General features: G+C 35.9%; 1 protein-coding gene across 1 annotated transcript in view; it reads right to left on the reverse strand.

Annotated features, from left to right (window-relative positions):
• LOC121733371 (G protein-coupled receptor kinase 1) overlaps positions 1-20,448 on the reverse strand; it is an 89,477-nt gene that overhangs the window by 35,133 nt on the left and 33,896 nt on the right. The window contains exons 5-8 of the mRNA XM_042123595.1: positions 18,175-18,249; positions 16,621-16,682; positions 15,768-15,876; positions 13,613-13,747 (exon numbers count right to left, since the gene is read on the reverse strand). Of these exons, the coding sequence (XP_041979529.1) occupies positions 13,613-13,747; positions 15,768-15,876; positions 16,621-16,682; positions 18,175-18,249 (381 nt within the window). The remainder of the gene's footprint in view (positions 1-13,612; positions 13,748-15,767; positions 15,877-16,620; positions 16,683-18,174; positions 18,250-20,448) is intronic.

The following is a 20,448-nucleotide window of genomic DNA, read 5'->3' on the forward strand; positions in this document are numbered from 1 at the left end:
TCCACACTGTGTCTTTTGCGTTATAGAGCGCAGTCAACATCGCACGTGAGGCATGCCCGCGACGCTATGACACTTTTCTTTCCAACGCACGTGGATTTTGACGCATTCAATTATTGAATATGGCAAACGAAAGTTGAATAAAAAGATGATGACGAAAATTGAAGATGAAGTTGCATAGTGTGGACATAGCTAAAGCGTAATCTCAAATTTTAACAGATTCTTAAACATTTGAGTCGCCCCCAAGTACACAATAACGAATGTTTTAGAGCTATTCACAATTTAAACTATTAAAATTTTTACATATCAGTTTGTGTCCACGAGGAATTTTATGACTGAGACAATAAATTTTCATTCAGATTTCTAGAATGTGGGACACGTATCATATAGGTACCAAAGCAAATTGCACGACCAACAACATAATATTGTTTTGTTTTCAATAGGAAAACAAAGGACTATGCCCAAAAAAAACCTGTACTAATAATAACCATAGTCGATTAAAATAATTTATGTACAGCAAAGTAGAGCATAAATAGTAGACTGAAAATATGCAATTCATTTTTTTCTAAACCATAACTGAAACCGACTATTTGAAAAAATAAATCTCAGATACACAGTGTGGTATCTACTTCGAATCAACTAGTTATTTCCTTTGTTTTTGTGATCTTTCTCGTGAAAGCGATGTTGATAGACAATAATGTACAATTAAATAGAAAAAAAATCAGCCAAGTGCGAGTCGGACTCGCGCACGAATGGTTCCGTACCATTATAGAGCGAAAGTAGGGAAAAATTGTAATTTGTATGGGATTATTTATTTTATTTTAATTTTGCTATTAAATATTAAAGTACACACATAATTGAGGATTTCGTAAAAAAAAATCATGTGTCTACATAATATAGCCATTATAGATTAAGAGCCAAAAAGGGCAAAAAATCACGTTTGTTGTATGGGAGCCTGCATCTGTTGTTACAGCGGCATCAGATATACACAATCTGTGAAGATTTCAGAAGTCTAGCTATAGCGGTTCTTGAGTAAGATCCTGGAGACAGACAGACGGACAGACATCGAAGTCTCAGTAATTATAGTGTCCCGTTTTTACCCTTTGGGTACAGAATCCTAAAAAAGTATGTCAAATATAATATATTTTAAGAATAAACTAAATCACAAGTGGCTTCACTCTACATCCTCTATCGGTTGTATCACTGGGAGTGCTCTAAGAAATTGTTCGGAATCATACCACCTGCAAATTTTCGCTATCGCCCCACGCAAAAAATATACCATCCTCATCACTTTGATGAGTGGCAGTCTTCCACCGTGCGTTTTTTGCGTAACTTTCTGCTGCGCACTGTAAAACTCTGAAATAAACTGTCACTATATTTTCAATACGACCTGCAAACCTTCAAAGGCTGGCAACGTACTTGCAGCTCTTCTAATGTTGCGAGTGTCCATGGGCGACAGTATAGTTGCTTTCCATCAGGTGACCCGTTTGCTCGTTTGTCCCCTTATTTTATAAAAAAAAACGATCATATAACCGATATCGTGTACTTCTAAAAAACAGTACATATTTTATACAGATTATTTTCTATACCAAACTAACATTCTATACTGTCAGATATAAAAGTGACAAATATATTTTAAACATTAAATTCATAAATACATAATTACAACACTGTATATCTGTATTAAAAATGTTTTTACTACGTACTAATCGCCACACTATCGTATATCGTTTGTAGCATCGCGTCGTCCTGAATATCATATAGATTCCTATAAGAAAAGTCAATTAGTTACGATCGTTTTTAAAGTACTCGGTGATTGTTTAATCCAAAAAGGACATTGTATTTGGGATACAATATAAGTAGTCTACTATGCCACATATAAATGGTTTCAATCGATTCCGGGTTTTTGGTCCATACATTTTTGGGCATTCACCTTCAGGACATTTTAAACATAGTAAGACCGGAGAAGGCTTTATGAATAGTAATGACTTCTAGAAGTTATGCTTTATTTTACCCGACTGCGAAAGTTTTTAAAAATGTATTCCAAAAATACCTTCCTTAACATTCAAGAGGAATGAAATGTAGGCTTTGAGAAATGACAACTGATAAGGTTTTTTACCATCGTACATCTTCTATAACGTGGGAGAGCCATGCTTCGGCACGAATGGGCCGGCTCGACCGGAGAAATACCACGTTCTCACAGAAAACCGGCGTGAAACAGCGCTTGCGCTGTGTTTCGCCGAATTAGTGCGTTTACCGGAGGCCCAAACCCCTACCCTATTCCCTTCCCTACCCTCCCCTATTCCCTTCCCTTTCCATCCCTACCCTCCCCTATTAAGTACCTTATTCCCTCTTAAAAGTCCGGCAACGCACCTGCAGCTCTTCTGATGCTACGAGTGTCTATGGGCGACGGAAGTTGCTTTCCATCAGGTGACCCGTTTCATTGCTCGTTTGCCTCCTCATTTCATTAAAAAAACTTTAATTTCGAAGGGATTCCAACAAGATTTACAAACCATAGTCCACTGGTCGTCCCACTTTCGAATGCAGACTATTTTTAAATTATTGATTGCTGAAATTGTAACTATTGAGTGACACGAGGAAGCTGTGGTGACGCAGCTATATCAAAAATACTTAGAACTTATTTTATACCAGAATCTAAACAAATATCAAACTTCCTTTGATACAAAAAGTTTAGTTCGGTTCATGGCATCATGGTCTCAGAGAGCAGTTAGTTAGCAAGATGTTAAAATATCCTCTTAGTAAATTTATCCAATCCAATCCAATACCTAGAATCCCAATAAGTCAGTTCTGATGGTTTTGGAGCTATCAATAGTTATGTATAGCACTACAACCATCTAAAGTAAAACCATCAAAACCCGCAGATTAAAGCAGTTTCGATGCAATAAAAAATATCTGGATATACAGTAAACAAATCATCAAAAAAAGATAAAATACACATCTAGAATAAATAAATAAAATAAAAAATGTTTTTAAATAAAAAATGTTTTATTTCTGAGTAAATTTGAATCAAATTTTTTCAGAATGTCTACCTGATGCCTACCACCGGTTCGGGAACTACCCCGGCGAGAAGAACCGGCGTAAGAAACTCGCACGGGTTCCACTTTTTACCAAAAAAGGAAGAGAAAAATTATTCTTTTAAAATAAAGTTTACATTTTCTTTTAAAACAAATTTTGTAACTTAATATTATATACAATGTCAACATACATAATTGTAAGTCATAATATAATAATGTAGAAGTAGCCTTGCAAGAAGCCATCCTACTCCCAAGATGTGCCATCTTCTATGAAATCATTGACCTTATAATAAGCTTTGGCACACAAACGCTCTTTGACTACTTTTTTAAATTTATTAATGGAAAGATTTTGAACGTTTTCTGGGATTTTATTGTAAAGGCGTATACATTGACCTTTAAAAGATTTACTGACTTTACTAAGTCTGATCACTGGCATGTCCAGTTTGTGCTTATTTCTAGTATTTCTACAGTGAATGTCACTTTTAACTTTAAATTTATTTATATTTTTTCTAACATATATTACATTATCCAAAATGTATTGAGAAGCAACAGTTAGAATACCAATTTCTTTAAATTTATCTCTCAGAGATTCTAAAGCAGACATTTTATAAATAGAACGTATGGCTCGCTTCTGCAGCACAAATATTGTATTAATGTCGGCAGCGTTTCCTCATAAAAGGATTCCATATGACATCCTACTATGAAAATAACTAAAATATACTAATCGTGCCGTGTCTTCGTCAGAAATTTCTCTAATTTTTCTGACTGCATATGCTGCAGAACTGAGCCTACCTGCTAGATTAGCAATGTGAGGACCCCACTGTAATTTACTATCAAGTGTAATACCTAGGAATACAGTGTTATCTACCAAATTCATCTTCTCATCATTTAATAGCACATTGGTTTGGACTTGCCTAACATTGGGCAAAGTAAACTTTATACATTTAGTTTTACTAGAATTTAAAAGTAAGTTATTAACATTAAACCAATGTACTATTTTTGAGAGAGCACTGTTTACCTCGTCGTAGTTCGACTGTTGTCGCTTCACTTTAAAAATAAGTGAAGTGTCATCAGCAAAAAGCACTATCTCATTATTATTATCCTTTACTAGATTTACTAGATTTACTAGAGAAGTCAAAAGGCTTTTATTAAAGAAGCAACTAATGAACTCGCAAGGCAAACGATTACCCCGCACTTGGACAAAGGACCTAATAACTGATAGTACCGGTATTATGGAAGCCATTGCAATCTCTTTTTTCGAGATAAAACTATTTTATGTTACCGAAGATTTTTATAGGAAACGTGCAGTAACTATTAGCAGCCCATGTCAAGTTAATAATTAAGAGGAGTCCACACCGCCCTTTTTTCCATACAAACGTTGTCCCCTGTTTCCTCTCTGGATAATGCTAGTAGAGTTATATTTTTTTTCCTGAATATCTACGGCCACTAATACAATGTCCGTATGTTTTTTTTTTTTTTTGCATTATTAAATAAGATATGAACGTTCAAAAACTCAAAAAGATGGCCAGATTTTCCGCTGTGATCCAGAAAACAGATTTGGCTAGATTATACGGAAAAAAATAAAACATAGGAGCACAGCTCAAGCCTTTTTTTAATATTTAATGCAAAAAGTACTTAAATTGGTTAAGTTTTGGAAAATGAATCAGGGGACAACGAAGCGTTGATTTTCTGCAGTTGTCTCTATCGCGTTCTGCGGTATAGGCTTGAGGTAAGGGAGACAGCTATAGATATTACACGTACTTTTTTTCATTTCTCTAGACCCTGATGTATCCTCTTAAGTAAAAGTGCCGGATAAGCGACATCAGTTCGCAGTAGCGCACATTTCCTATACCCCTCCTGCAAGCTTAGCATGGCCACAGAAAAAATGTGAAATAACCTCTGTTCTTTTGTAGATAGTAACACGTCTTTCTTTGGTGGCCATGCTACGTGTACGGGTTGGTACTACTAATATATTATATTCTGTGGTACAGGGCCTGATGAGAATATTATGTTTTATAATTTTCATATTGAATATGCATGAGCCGAAAGTCCGATTCGTAATTTATAAAAATTGGGACCCTTAAATTATTATATTTTGTTGTTTTCGTTAATGTTTACAAAACTACAATGTTACTCTATGACGTAGGTTACACGATCAGTTTTTCATCAATCTGATCCATCAATCTGGTAAAGATTGACGGAAAACTGAACGTCTAACCCACGGATTGATGGACTGATAATTTTTAATAATATGTACTTTTTATAACCATCAGTATTCCGTCAATCAGATTGATGGATAAGATTGATGAAAAACTGATCATGTAACCTACGTAATATGTCATAAGTCATAACTGTCATAAGTTCAGATACATAATTTTCATCGTCGAAATTTTTCTAGCTCATGATGTAAAATATCAATACCATCAACGTATAAGTACGAAAACCGTTAGAGCGATCAAGTAGGTCACATAATAATATTGTTTTATTAATTCATATTACGAGTAACGTAATTTGGGTCGAACTATATTCGTAAGTTTCAAGTTTAGCCGCACGCTTTCAGTTGTTTATACAAAAGCAAACACAAAGCTTGGAGGAATTTTCATAACCGCAGTCCGCAGAGCAGCGGATATATTTTCGGGGATCTCTATCTTTTGCGTTATTGATATAATTAGGAAGGCTTAAAATCTTAAATACAATTGAAGACGTAAGTGATTGAAATAGATAACTAATGTTTTATAACATAAGGGCAATTACAAATTTTTTCCTTGAATAAACCTTGTAACTTAACGTCATAATCTGGCTACTATTATCTGTCTATACATAGGATAAACATTTTTTGATTACAAATAATTTTTCCGGTCCGTAAGCCTCCATTTGCAAATTATAAAAAAATCTAATTGTAAGGTACTACTTCATACACGTCTACGTCTGTCGTCTTCAATAGGGATGACGACAAGCTCAAAGATTAGCGAATTTTGTTAATAAAATAAAGAAATAAGGGTAAATAAGTGTTTCTAAAATTTCAGTTTGATAGCATTTGTATTTTTTTTGTTATGCGCCTTCAAAGTTGGATCTTCAAGTCATTTTTTTAATTAAATTTTTAATATTTGTATACCATTCGATAACTTAATAAGTTATTTAAAGCAACTTTATTTTAAAGCAACATAATTTTGAAGTCGGTGCCAGTTCCAAAAGTTTCAAATATTCTGGCAGACTGAAGATTCAGCTATATCTGGTACCGACTTCAAAATGATGAAGATTGAGTACAGAAACAGTTGATTTTTAGCCGAATTCGGAAAAAGGCACTATTAGATAGGAAAAATTATTTAATACTTATTAGTTCATATAATATGGATGTTATTATTGTTTTTACCTTGGAAGTCAGTTTAAATTTTTTGTTAAAAATAATTTATGAGATGTTCGAATTGGCATAATAATTATCTTGGTGAATTTTTAAACTATCAGAGTCATTCTTTCACCGATGTTTCTATTTTTGAAAGGTCTTTCAATTACCAATAAAAAAATAGTCATCATGCCTATTATGCGTAGATGGGTGACAGAGCTTTGCTCAGTTTTACGAGTAGTATACCCAGTGCTTACCTGACTATTAATACCAATTCGTATTCGAAAAGCATTCGAACTTCGAAGTATGAGAATCGGACTAAAAAGGATAACAATGAGTCTGTTTCATATAGACTAGAGGTAAAGGTATTGGAAAACAACGGAAATAAATATTAAAAGTTGCGAGCTGGGATAAACAGGTCCAAAACGAACGTGATGTTTTGTTGAGAGAGCAAAAGAGTTGTATCATGTGATAGAAAATTGGCGATTATAATTATTTTTGTTTATATAATTTTTCTTTTTACCAAATTGGTTAAGATTGTTTGTATAAAAGGTCATGATGCCTTTTGAAATATAATGATTCTTAATCAGTTGTCAATAATATTCTTCTATTTAAATGCAACATTAATGGAATGTAGCTAAATCATCAAGATGCTATAAGTGTTCAATAATGGAATTCGAATACAGTAAAACTTAAGAGGTAATTTAGAAACTGTAAAATAATATTGTTTTGGTATGAAGCTATATAAATAATTATTGTATACTACAACTATTGATTTACTTTTATGTGTTGTTGTTTTTAGTTTTACAGCTTAAGGTGACGCCGCGTTAAAGTAAAAAATATTATTAGATATTATTAAAAAAAGGTTTTTGTCCTAATATACTATAAGCTATAAGCGACAAAATGGTTTTTGTCGCGTAATTTAAAAACCATAAAAGCTATGGGCAAATTAAAGTGTATGCTTGAACCAATCTATGTACAAATTTTGGAAGCTTAAATCACTCTCCTCTGTTGGCAAAATAGGAATCCCTTTTTTTACAGAGGGCTTTTTGATTAATTATTCTGTGTTATAAAAGTTGACCAATCGTGTTATGCTATGGGTAATTCAAAGACAAAGACATGATGAATACTGACAATGAACTTTAATTTCTTAGCTTTAGTCATTGCTGAGAAAAATCGATATCGCTACAGCCAAATTATCAAGGCGTCGCCTTTCATACAAAATTTTGCACGTTCAAAGTTCAAACGGATAAAGTGCTGATACATTGGTATAACTGTAACATCCTGCCCCTCTACCATGATCTTTTATATCAGTATTACTTTAATATTACTTTTAGACAAAAAACACAGTTTTGTTTATATAAATTAATAGAGATCATGTTTATTTAATATTTATGCGAAATTCAAAAGTAATACCAAAGTAATACTGCTGTAGACTGTCTGATCATTTTACACAGTTTTCAAACAGTACTTAAATATTTCTCTACAGAGCCTTTGTTCTACACAAGGAGTATCTCTCTAGCATTTCAAGCAAAAAAAAATCGAATATAGGATAACGATAAAGTACATCAACCTACCGAGGCGAAGTACTTTGTTTACGATACAGGTGCGCTATAAACAGCCTCCTATATTATACAGATAACATATATCAAGGGGATTTCGTTACGCGTGTTCGCTGTACGCGCTTCAGCTCAGCTTTGGAAGACTTAGCGAAAAGTAAGGTACTATCTGTAATCATATTTATGATACTTACACATACAATATTTCCCTGGGCCACACAAAGAAAGCTTGATTATTTATCCTAAGGCTGGCCGCATACACACGTTTTCGATTTCCTAATTCGTTTTCCGTATATATTCGGAAATCCGAATGCATGGAATCAGTAGAAAATACATTAACAGACGCACAAGTTCACTTTTCTCCGAACGGGACGATTTCCGTACAGCTCACAAGACTAACGTTTAGAGCGCAAGAAAACGCGTTCACGAGTGCAGAAAAACGAACGTTTGCGCGGAATTCCAAATCGAAATTCGAGTTAGGAAATCGCATACGGAAAATGTATGTATGCGGCCAGCCTAAGAGAGAAGCCTTTGTTTTGTTACATTCTGTATGTATTAATTGTAGTTTTAGTCAAAATGCCTTGACCTATAAACGACGAAGTCTAGATATATTTGCATAAATACAAGATACACACTAAACACAAGATACATTGAATATTTTTCGCGAGTCGTCATTAAGGCGCGTATAAAAATAAACATTGTGTATACATCAAGGATAAAGGAAGGGAAAATGTCATCAACAAAGGGATCTCGAGACCTTAACACATTTGAAAGTGTGGAATGAAAAATTGGGGTCCGCTTGTTGGGGCCGCTATACAAGCTTGGCACTTAGACAACTTGCATTCAATAATTTCCAACAGCGAAGATAAAAATAAAAAATGTATGAGATTTGACTCAACGGCAAGTAATAATCTGGCACCTGCCTTAGATCAAATTCCATATTATGTACCATCGAAGAAATAGATTGGCAGACCTACGTAACTTGATTGCGTTGTCAAACCCAACCGACAGATCACAACTAAAGGTCCACAATAGTCCATGGCGCTGGCCCACTAAAGGCCATTGCCAATGTCAGACACACGATAATGACACGACCATCCACTACTCTACTCCACTACTCTCTAAAAGGAGCACATACACACCCTAAAGTATTATCACGTCTTAGTTTTGTTACACCCTGTATAATAGGCAGTGACAGGGTACATGAAACATTTGGTTTACGTAATGCTCGTATCGCGTGGTGTGTACTATGTTGATTGCATTTTCAGAACAAAGGGATGAGGCTAAAGTTATTTCTGGAAAAAAAAACCTATTCCACTTTCTTTTGTCTGCAGTTCTCACCACTAGGGTACTGTTGATTGCGAAATCTTTGTTGCGGTTTTTTTGATAACATGGCCAGCGAATGAAAAGATAAAACAAAATAGGCCGTCCCATCAGCGTCAGGTGCTGATTTTCAGGAAAAAATAAGAATTTAAATGACTCACACTATATGTGCACATTATGATGGGATGTAGCGGGGAGGGTCACTTTTTCCACAATTGAATGATCAAGTGCCTCTTCACAATGGTCCATGCTGGCCCATGACTACCGTCTACCAGCTATCGCCATTGTGTAGACGGGGTAGCGGTGTATGATGGCGGACGGTCAAAGGACATACGATACTTTGAATCCCGAAACTATGCGGTTCCCGCGCGATAAAATTATTTCCTATATACATTTTTAATGCAATTTATGGACGACCTACTTGCAACTACATTAGGACTGCTACCTATATTTTGTAAAAAATATTGACTTCATCATAGTTTTTTTCAATTCTTGTCTCTGGGACTCAGCTGATCTCAGACTGGCCGTTTAAGCATTGTCTAATAGTATCTAAAATTAAAAAAAAAAAACAATAATCCATTTTCAATTTGTCAACTTGCTGTCAACAGACTTCAACCATAAATAAAAGAGTATAATTCGTATGTATAGGCTTGTCACTCAACAATCTGTCATTTTTCCTAGTAGTAGTGTCGTAGTGTGCGTAACGTTTTATTTGTTAAAAATATATATGATAAAAGCATAATTTTAAAATAATATTAGCTCGATGCACTCCTTCACCAATCACCATATAAACTATAACTGTGCGAAATTTCATGCACCTACGTTTCCCCATTTTTCGTAAAAAGGGTTACAAAGTTTTTCTCTCACGTATTAATATATAGATAGCATGGTGTGAAGTTTCTACAGTTTTGTTGAAAATAAAAAATGAAGAAGATAGAAAAGAAACGTAGCACGTCTATTGATGTAAATCTCGATTAAGTTTTATCTGGCAAAAACTTGAAGATTCGTACCTAATCAACCTTCGTAACTATAAAGTACCGTAGACAGAAAAGTTCGAGAGTCGAGACCAACTTGGAAGTTGTCATGATTATGCTTAGATACTAGTTTCAATACCGCATTGCTCTGGAGTGTAAAGTACAGACAGACTCTACCCAATTTACGTTAATAATCTGAAAAATCCTTTTTTTGATGGACTACAGACTGCAGTACACTTTTGATTGCTATCCACTCCTGCAGATGTGTTTTTTGCTGACAGTAAATCCAAGTGAAAATCTATAAATAAAGTCGATTTGAACTGAAAGCAGTTCAAATCGACTTAATTCGCCGGCTCCCAGTAAGATCGAGGCCACAAAGCTGCGTTGCGTTGCGGTGACGTCGTTGCGTCGTCGGAATACTGCATAGCATGTTACATAGATCCGTTTTATATAGGGATTTATACTCTTTATACCTTAAACGCAGGAATACTAAATAATCCACTGGATACCATCGGCCGCAAAAAGGAAGTGCCAAACACAGAAAACTTTTTGGTACCCTTGCGACTTTTTGGTATACCGTATAACATAGCTTCTTTGCGACGATGCATGTCAACACAATACAGTTCACCCTCTAATCATCTATTATTATCGTTCTAAATCGTAATTGTGCCATTGCTGGTTTTTCCGAAAATGTATGGAAAATCGTCGGACTGGCAACGCACCGCAACGCCTGAGAGCAGTGTGGCCTCGCTCTACGGCAGACGAGGACGGTTTCCACAATGAGGACGGGGACGGTCTAATGCGGAACGGAAAAAGGATTCCTTGAGGACGAGATCTATATTTAACTTAAAAATATTCTCTATCGTCAGCAAATGGTTTGGATTAACGGCCGCAACATTTGAATTTCAAATATCGCCCATAGACACGAGAAAGCCCGGGAGCCACAATGGAGTTTCTGGAATGGAGACATAAATTTATGCACTGAAAAAACTACGACAAAAAGCTCGTGGCGGAAAAGTAGTTTTATTTTTAGTTGTTCAGTTACATTTTACCCGTAAGGCAGGTTATAGATAGTGGCACTAAAAGCAAGACTTCCTTAGGTTTCTGAAGGTAAATTTTTAAACGTCGTTTTTGTGAAGAGAGCAAACAACACAAAGTCTAAAAGCGTTTTTATATACAAGCGGTCATTTCACAAGACCAGAAATAGAACAAGTTTTACTTTAACACCTTATAATGCGGTATCTCTACATCCGATGGACCAATACAAGCGATGACGAATAAACAGATAGGAATATTCATCCATGATGCCCATGGTTAACATCAATTGTGTACGCTATAGACACGCAATCATAGTTTTCCATCATTACCCACCCAATCTGGACGAGGAGAACTACTCACGAAAACGCGACAACTGAAAAGTTCTTTTGGAAACTTCCTGTGACTCAACCTGAAGGAGGGCCTTACTTTCTAAAACGCGATAAAAGTATAGATTTATTGCCAACATCCTGTACATGTCAATCATATTCGCTCAATACAAGCCAACACAAAGTGGGCGACGAATGATAACCGACATACTGATTTACAAACGCGCCTATTTCAATTACTGTTTCTGCATTCCGCGCGAAATATTTTTCTATAATACACGTGGCGACGTAATATTATTGTTGCTGAATGGTGATTTTTTTATTGCAGTAGGGCAATAATAAAGGTTTTAAAGGGTTTAAGGTGCACTGGATAAGCAAACAAGTTGTCCAAGTGTCGAAACACAGCATGCCGAAGTTACGCGGCCTTATGGTGTGTTTTTGTACCCATATCATACACATTTCATACTTTAAGTAACGAAAAATCTTTTTTGTCAACCCTGTTTATAGGTCAATAACTAATAAGCCTATAAACAGGGTTGACAAAGCAGCATTACGAATTTGATTACAAAATCACATCTATGTTATGATGTTACGCTACTGCATACATTGTGCCAATAATCTGTAGTACCCGTTCGGCGTTCCCCTATGGTACGCTGGTGCATCATCATATAGATTGGTCTGGATGTCAAAGTAATTTCATTTGAGGTCGTCTCCCCCAGCAAGCGCCTTCGTAATTATGGACTTCCTATTAATAACCGTGTCAACACGAAAAATACTCGAAAATAGGAGCGAAATTTACGTACGACGCGGAATTGCCTTAATTATTATAACACCTTTAAAAAAATTAAATGTCTTGTATTATGTGTTACTATATTATTGATTAGGTTACATGCAGTATGTGCGTTTCTTTTTGTTATCTAGTTGCAATATGGTTTGGCTGTTATTATGTAATTTAAAAAAATATATAATAATAATAATATCTATGGACGCTTCACACCACGTCAGTCTGGCCCCGTGCTAAGTACCTGAAGGACTTGTGTAACAGGTACCAGACAACGGAAATATATTTAATACTTGTATAGTATACATATTATATTTAAGATTTTTATTATATCATACACATATTTAATACACATCCAGACCCGGGAACAACGAAAACTTTTTGTTCCGTCGGCGGGATTCGAACCCGCGACCTCCGGCTTGAGCTACCACACACTCAACCATTGAGCCACAGAGGTCGACAGATTATACTTTAGATACATAGAAACCTACCTTTCTCTTTTCAAAAATTCAGCCCGTATCATCCCGAAAAAAAAATTATCAATTTATTTTTTGGTATTAAATTGAAAAAGTATTTTACGATTATGGAATATCGTGTATTGCGTTCTTTTAAGAACTTTAGAAGTTTTATAGAAAGCAATAAGATTTATAATGCCTGAGATAAAGTATTAAAAGTTTATAGCAAAAAGGTAAATAAAATCATAAAATATAATTTCAAACATGCTTTTAGCAAATAGAGCATTTCAGCCACAACCACGAGTGAAATAAGACTGACTTTCCAAAGAGTCCAACTTTAGGAGACCACTTCCTCCACAACTTCAACACAATCCATAGTGCGGATCGGATTAGAAATCTAAAAGGAACTAGTAGTACACTACACAGATACATTTGTCACTTACGAAGGCACTTTGTTTTAAGTCAACGACTACAGTCTACATCAAGGTACATATTATGTACCTAAACTTACAATTATTTGTGTCATGCGTGGGGGTCGGCCCAGCATGCTACGCTATGGACTAACCTATCTTATGGAACTCCTTTAGCACGATTCACAATTTCCATTCGATTTGGATTCGAAAACTTTACCGTGCAATCACTGCATCTGGTCAATGCCTAGTGCGGCGAGCATTTATTGAATGTCGCGCGATAAAGTTTCCGAATCCGAATAGAATCGCGTACTTTGGGACCTTACATAAAAATAAGTAAGAAATCTTTACAATAGAGAACAGTGACTTACCCCAGTACTGACTAGAGAGAGCATTATGCGCTCGTTGAGGGCCAGCGTCTCGCCCTGCTTCATCTTGATCCGTTTCTTGTCCAGGCACTTCATCGCGTACATCTTGCCAGTGTCCGCCTTCCGACACCCGTACACCTGGACAGACATTTAAATGTGATATTGCTCTACCCATAATAATGATTATTTGTAGAGTATTAAATACTCGCGTCGCATTTGCAAATTTTACAAATGTTATGCTGACGCTAACTTTTTGTGCCATGTTAAATATGGTACCTCGTTTACACGAACTAATATTTTCGTGCATGTGTGAAGTTAAGCAACGAACTTCCTTCGACCGGATTCTAGCCGGGATCCGGAAAAAGCGTACTGGAAATTAGAAACTATTTCCAGTCCTTCTATTAACCTTATTCGATACTATCAATGCCCAATAGAAACCTACCAAAAGACACACAATACGTAGCTAATATAACGCTCTATAGAAAAAACTCTGAGGGGCCAATCTACGTCACTTCATTTACCTGAGCGGGCTTTTTATTTAAGGAAAAGTCGGGCACATGAAACAACAGAATTAATCACTCGATGACCCAGTCGGAGGGCTCATTTCAATGGCCCTTTTTGTTGAACTTCAAACATTTCCCTACCGAGGGTCACAAAGTTTCACCTCATCAAAGGGCAGCTTTTATTTTTATTTTCAGTTTCCATTACAGATCATCTCGTGTTCGTTATAAAGTCGTCATGTCGCAATTTTTTGCTGTCTCTCTTCTTTGTACTTGTCTTTTTTATCTGTGTTTGTCTCTTTTCAATTCATGGTAACTGGTGAGACGACGCGAATTTATAAGGCTAAGCTTCGAGCTCGTATTTCCTAATCCGTAGACAAGGATAGAGGGTTTAGGTGTACCCTGGACCTACATTTATTTTATAGGCAAAGGCAAAGCTGATTTAATGAAAGACGTACACACAGGCTTAGTTATTATAGCTAGAAACATTAAGGTTCGTTTATGATGTTGGCATTCATCAAGAAAGGACTTTAAAAATTCAACCCTTTGCCCTTAACTTAAATGCGAGCTATACTCTAAAAATCTTCTATATGTTCTCCAGTTTGGAGACTCTTACAGCCATTTCAAGGTCACGTTCAAGCAAATCACCTTTATCATACAAATTGCAACTACACACTGTCTCACTACCTACAGAGACAGTGTGACGCTGAAACTTTTGTGATATCCGTCATACAATATTAGTCCCAGCCGCGACAGACAAACCGCCGGGAAACGACTTGGAGTTATGACTGAAATTCACGACGCCAGAGACTGTTTACGACGCCATCACATTAGATAGACTTACCGAGGGTTGTAGTTCACTAGCTACTTAAATAGTTTACGTTTAAAAGAATTTGCCTTCAGTAAATTGCGAAGTCATTTCGTTTATTCCTGCACTAGATGTTGCTCGCAGTGTTACGCTAAAATTTGTTTATCGAGCGAAATAAAAACCGTCGTCTCTCCGTTCCTTGGACTCAAAATGTTTTAAACCAAAATCGTTTTAGCGGTTAAAGAATGAAAAGATAAGGAAAATAGGCAGACAAACATATTTTCGCATTCATATCATTGTTCCGATAGTAATTATTATTCTCCAACCGGAATGACAAGTTTTTTACAGGAAAGGCGAGTCATAAAACCCAGCACAACGACGCATCCTAGTCCAGAAGACTCATTTCATTATACATTACAAAACCCTTTATGTAACGACTATAACAATGTATGATCTACTTTCCTTATTTTCCTTGTCCTCATTTTAAAACTTCATAACTTCTCCTTTCAAATTGCTCGCTACCTTAACATTATTTAACTTTGGAAGTCGAATAAGTCTGTCAAACGTTAAATAAAGACATCGTCGATTCATTTTAGAATATTAATGTTTTCATCTTCGACGCTCAGATAACAAAAGCGGTGCATTTCATTTATTAACTGCTTATATTGAACCGAAGGATCGCTAACTTAATTTTTTTTTATGACGACGTACGCTGGGGCGCTTGCCTTGAAAAAAAGTTGGTCTTTGAGCGCTGCTACTTTCACAGTGAATTCTCTACAAGGAACACACCCTAAGTATTATCACTTAGTTTTGTTACACCAAGTGTAGTACTAGTGTACTCTTGACTTACCTCTCCGAAGCCGCCTCGTCCGATGATCCGGTGAACGCTGAAGTCGTTCATCGTCAATTGAATATTAAGTTCTAGATTCTTCCACTGACAAAACCTCGTGTATTTATCACTGAAAGAAAAAAAATATATAATGATGTGTGACAAGAAAAAAGGATTAGGCTCAATTTACACCGATGCGGAATGGAACGGAGTAGAAGCATCCATTTCGCTTCATGCGAGGAAATTGACACTGGAGAATTCCGCGGAAGACGCGCGGCCAACTTTTTGCCTCGTATTTAATCTGTGAGCTATACTGTTGATATCTACGAATAATAAAAACTAAGGAATCGTAACTCCCATACTATTACCGTTTTAAATTTGGTTCCTTTTGATCTGTCATGTAACGTCAACCTAGTACCGCTCAAGGTCACCTAAATATTCCAATGTATTGAAATGGGTACCTAAGGTACACTTTTTTGACAAGTATTGTGGAGCATGTTTTTTGACGGAGTTACTTTTCCTTAGCTTTTATTATTCGTAGGTTGATTATAGAGTTCATTGTGCTATATGCAGTTTCGTTGCAAAAAGTCGCTTCCATTCCATTCCGGGCCGGTATAAATTGAGCCTTAGGTCAAATATATTGAATCTCTCTAAGAATACAGACGGCCATCAATTTGACATGTACTATTCAATATCGTTACGATAACGCAGCTGTCTACAGGAACACGTGACTTACGAATTTCGTTTAAGTACCAACATTATGACGTATCTACTATCTAAAACCGTGTACCTCCTTGTACGTGTAAGTAACTCATTATTAAAGCACTTAATTACATTTTATTACCATCAAATGGTATTATTAACAAATTCTTACCTTTCTAAGAAGTTCTTGAAGGGTTCGCCTCTTAAGTGTTGAAATATTTCTTCAATATAAGGCTAAAACATAACAATGTCATTTAATTTTGAAAATATATACTGCGGCAAGTATTTATAGCGGGTTTACATTATTCCAGTCTAGTGATTCAATCCAGCGCAGGGTTACTATTGGAATAAAGTAAACGGGCACTGAAATACAAATTACAATAGATGTCCACACTATGTAATTTCATCTTCAATTTTCGTCATCATCTTTTTATTCAACTTTCGTTTGACATACACATATTCAATAATAATTGAATGCATCAAAATCCACCCGCGTTGGAAAGAAAAGTATCATAGCGTCGCGGCATGCCTCACGTGCGATGTTGACTGCGCTATAACGCATGCCCTCGATGAACAAAATAAGGGACAGTGTGGACAAAGCTATAATGGAATGCAATTTTGCAAAAAAAAGCGTTGGATTGGAATAATGTAAACCGGTCATTATAGATAGAATCGTTCTTATAATAGATTTATAAAATACACGAAGTCACAAAAATCACTTAAATCATAGTACATTTGTTTTTTTTTTTATTAAATAAGGGGGCAAACGAGCAAACGGGTCACCTGATGGTAAGCAACTACCGTCGCCCAAGAACACTCGCAACATTAGAAGAGCTGCAGGTGCGTTGCCGGCCTTTTAAGAGGGAATACGCTCTTTTCTTGAAGGTTTGCAGGTCGTATAGGTCCGGAAATACTGCTGGTGACAGTTCGTTCCAGAGTTTTACAGTGTACTATGATGTAAAGTATATATACAAGTTCTTAATGGTTTGGTTAATTTTCGCTGCAACTTCTTCACCTCCACAGTATATCGAATCTTCAGTTTCATAACTCATACACTCATACTCATAGGCAGATCTTATTCCATCTACGATAGTTTTTATTGAAGACTCTCTTTTGATAAAGTACTAACTACTAAAGTTATGAGATAAGTAATTCTTTAAACTTTAGTACCTACTTGTCTAAGCTAAATATAGGTACATAGTTAATTTGCATTGGTGGATTTCATAAGGACTCGCAAATGCCATATCGCTTATAATTGCCGTATGTCAAATCATATACAGAAGAATATGCTGTCTAACGGTCTATACAGACAGACCGCATTTCAACTGCAATCCAACTTGCAGTTCAAGTGCAGTTTGAATGTAGTTGACACGACTGCAATAGAACTGCAAATCAAACGCGCAGTCGGATTGCAGTTCAGTTGCAGTTGGCGTGCAGTCGTGTGAACTGCATACCGACTGCATCCAAACTGCACCATCCCACCCGCCCGCACGCTCCGCTCTCCCGCGCATGGAATCAGTAGCAAAAACAATGTTAGAGTGAGTGCACGCGTTGTTTGTACTGCGCGTTTGGTTTGCAGTTCCATTGCAGTCGTGTCAACTGCATTCAAACTGCAATTTGCGGTTGGATTGCAGTTGAAATGCGGTCCGTCTGTATAGACCCTAAATTAAAGAATGCAAATTATCCAAGTACCCGTAACTCTAAACTAGCATGCGACTTATCTTACCTCAAACAAGTTAGGTGGCACTTCGTGTTTCATTAAATATTTCTGTACATGTGCTACGCATTCTTTTGAATAATCCTGCAACAAACAAACTTCTTTAATACTTTTCGAGAGCTCTAAAGCAGCGCCAACGTTTCTTAGATAAATAAGTTTCTCTGAAACTTAACGAATGTGCAGTCTGGACTCTCGACATCGTCTGCTCTAATTGACTCCGGCGTACACTAACGTGCAAGGAATATACGACTTTACGCCGAAGCCACTTAGCTCTAGTGCGTTGCGACTTGCGGACTGCGGTTATAGATGGGTAAACACCCGGGAATACTGGGCAAAATGGGCGTTTATCTATATATCTTTATAAAAAATAAAAAGGCCTGGGCGTTTTAGGCCTTAATGGGAATTTTACACATATCCAGTTGCTTCGCATCACCGCAGAGTCGCTTTGTCGTTTTAAATGCACATTAATTAATGAAATTATGCCACATTAGTGCGTTGCGTCGTCGGACGCGGTGTTTCAACGATGGACAGGAGATAAAGTAAACGACGCGTTGCGCTGTCACCGTCATATAAAGTGTTGACGTGCGTCACCACAACGGAGCATACAGTGCGATTCTGTCCAAACCATAAACCTTTAATGCTAAAGACCAACAAAGAGTGCGAGAGAGAAGAAAATCCTTTATGGAATTATAACAAGATGAAAAGAGAGAGGCAGTCTAATGAAAATTGTAACCACTTTTATTTGACAGGTCGTCAAAAGTCTTCAGTCGTTTTTATGCCCTTTCAGCATTTCCAATATATTGTTCAATTTGTTTGTTATTTTTAATAAATATTATTATATTTAAAAATGGTGACTTGTGCTTTAAGTGTTGGCAGTGTAAATCATAAGAATATTCCTGAAAAATATACATTTCACAGGTAATTATATTAAAATAAATCTTCATGTCCTAATTGCTACGATGTGTTTATTGCTGTATTCTGTCTTTAGTTCTCTATTTCAAACAAAATATTGTGAATCCTCCCTTTTACTTTCATACTTTGCGTAACTAAAGGTACTATTGTTCTTATATTACACAAATTTTGAAGAAAAATTTTTCATCAAAATTTTTTACACATACGCACATAAGCACTAGCGCTTGAATCAAATTTATCGATATGCTTATCGATATTTTACAATAACATAAAACTAAAATAAAAATCATTTACCTTTATATTTATCACCTTAAGCCCCGCCGCACATTATCCGAAATTTCTGATCAGAAAAATTCGGACGCCCGGCGGAACGCACTCTGTTCATACATTTGGTTGTAGACCCATCATACTAAAAGAATTTCTGACGTGTCAAAATGTATGAGCGGGGCGGGGCGTCCGAATTTTTGTGATCAGAAATTCGGATAATGTGCGGCCGGACTAAAAAGGACATATTATCTTATTTTAACTAATATAATATAGTAAAGTATAATATAGCTAATATAATTTAACTACTATAATAAAGAGTGACTCTAAAACTAGAGGAAGGTTTATATTTATATATCATAATCATTTGTTTTACAGATTCCCTCAAGATCCTCTAATAAGAGGAAAATGGCTGAAATTAATTGGGCGTGTTGGTTGGAATCCCAAGAAGGTTACTAATCGAAAGATTTTGAACGTTTTCTGGGACCATATGTTCCCATTTGAATATCAAGGAGTCACCTCGATTTCTCATGGTTTTCATCACCAGACCACCACTTTTGTGAACATGATACCTACTCGGAACAATACAATGTACAACAAAAGAAAAATTTTGAAAATCGGTTCATAAACGGCGGAGTAATCGTTGAACATACATAAAAAATATATCCACAGCCGAACGTCTAGACTCCTCCTGTTTGGAAGTCGATTAAAAATAATTGTAATAAAAAATATTATGATATTTTATGATAATTATGTATTTAATTTAAGAATGAAATATAATATACTATGTGTGTTGTTTACTTTCAACGTTTACTTTCAATGTAAGGGCTGATTTACCAGATAGATTTTACCTGAGTAATAATGTAACATTATAATGTGTTATGTGTATATTATTTACCCCTATAAGAACCTCATGTCATAACATATCCGACGATTGAAAAATCATTCCAAAAGAAAATGTGTATCTAATTTTCAATCGTCACCTTTTTTGCCAATTAAAATTTATGATACCTAATTTGAAATACAAATCTGTCAAAGTTGCATATTATTTATTTCTTATAGAAACTCATGTAAAATAACTCGAACGGACTATACTATCGATAGTAA

The sequence above is a fragment of the Aricia agestis genome, chromosome 13 (assembly GCF_905147365.1).
Source record: "Aricia agestis chromosome 13, ilAriAges1.1, whole genome shotgun sequence".
Lineage (NCBI taxonomy): Eukaryota > Metazoa > Arthropoda > Insecta > Lepidoptera > Lycaenidae > Aricia > Aricia agestis.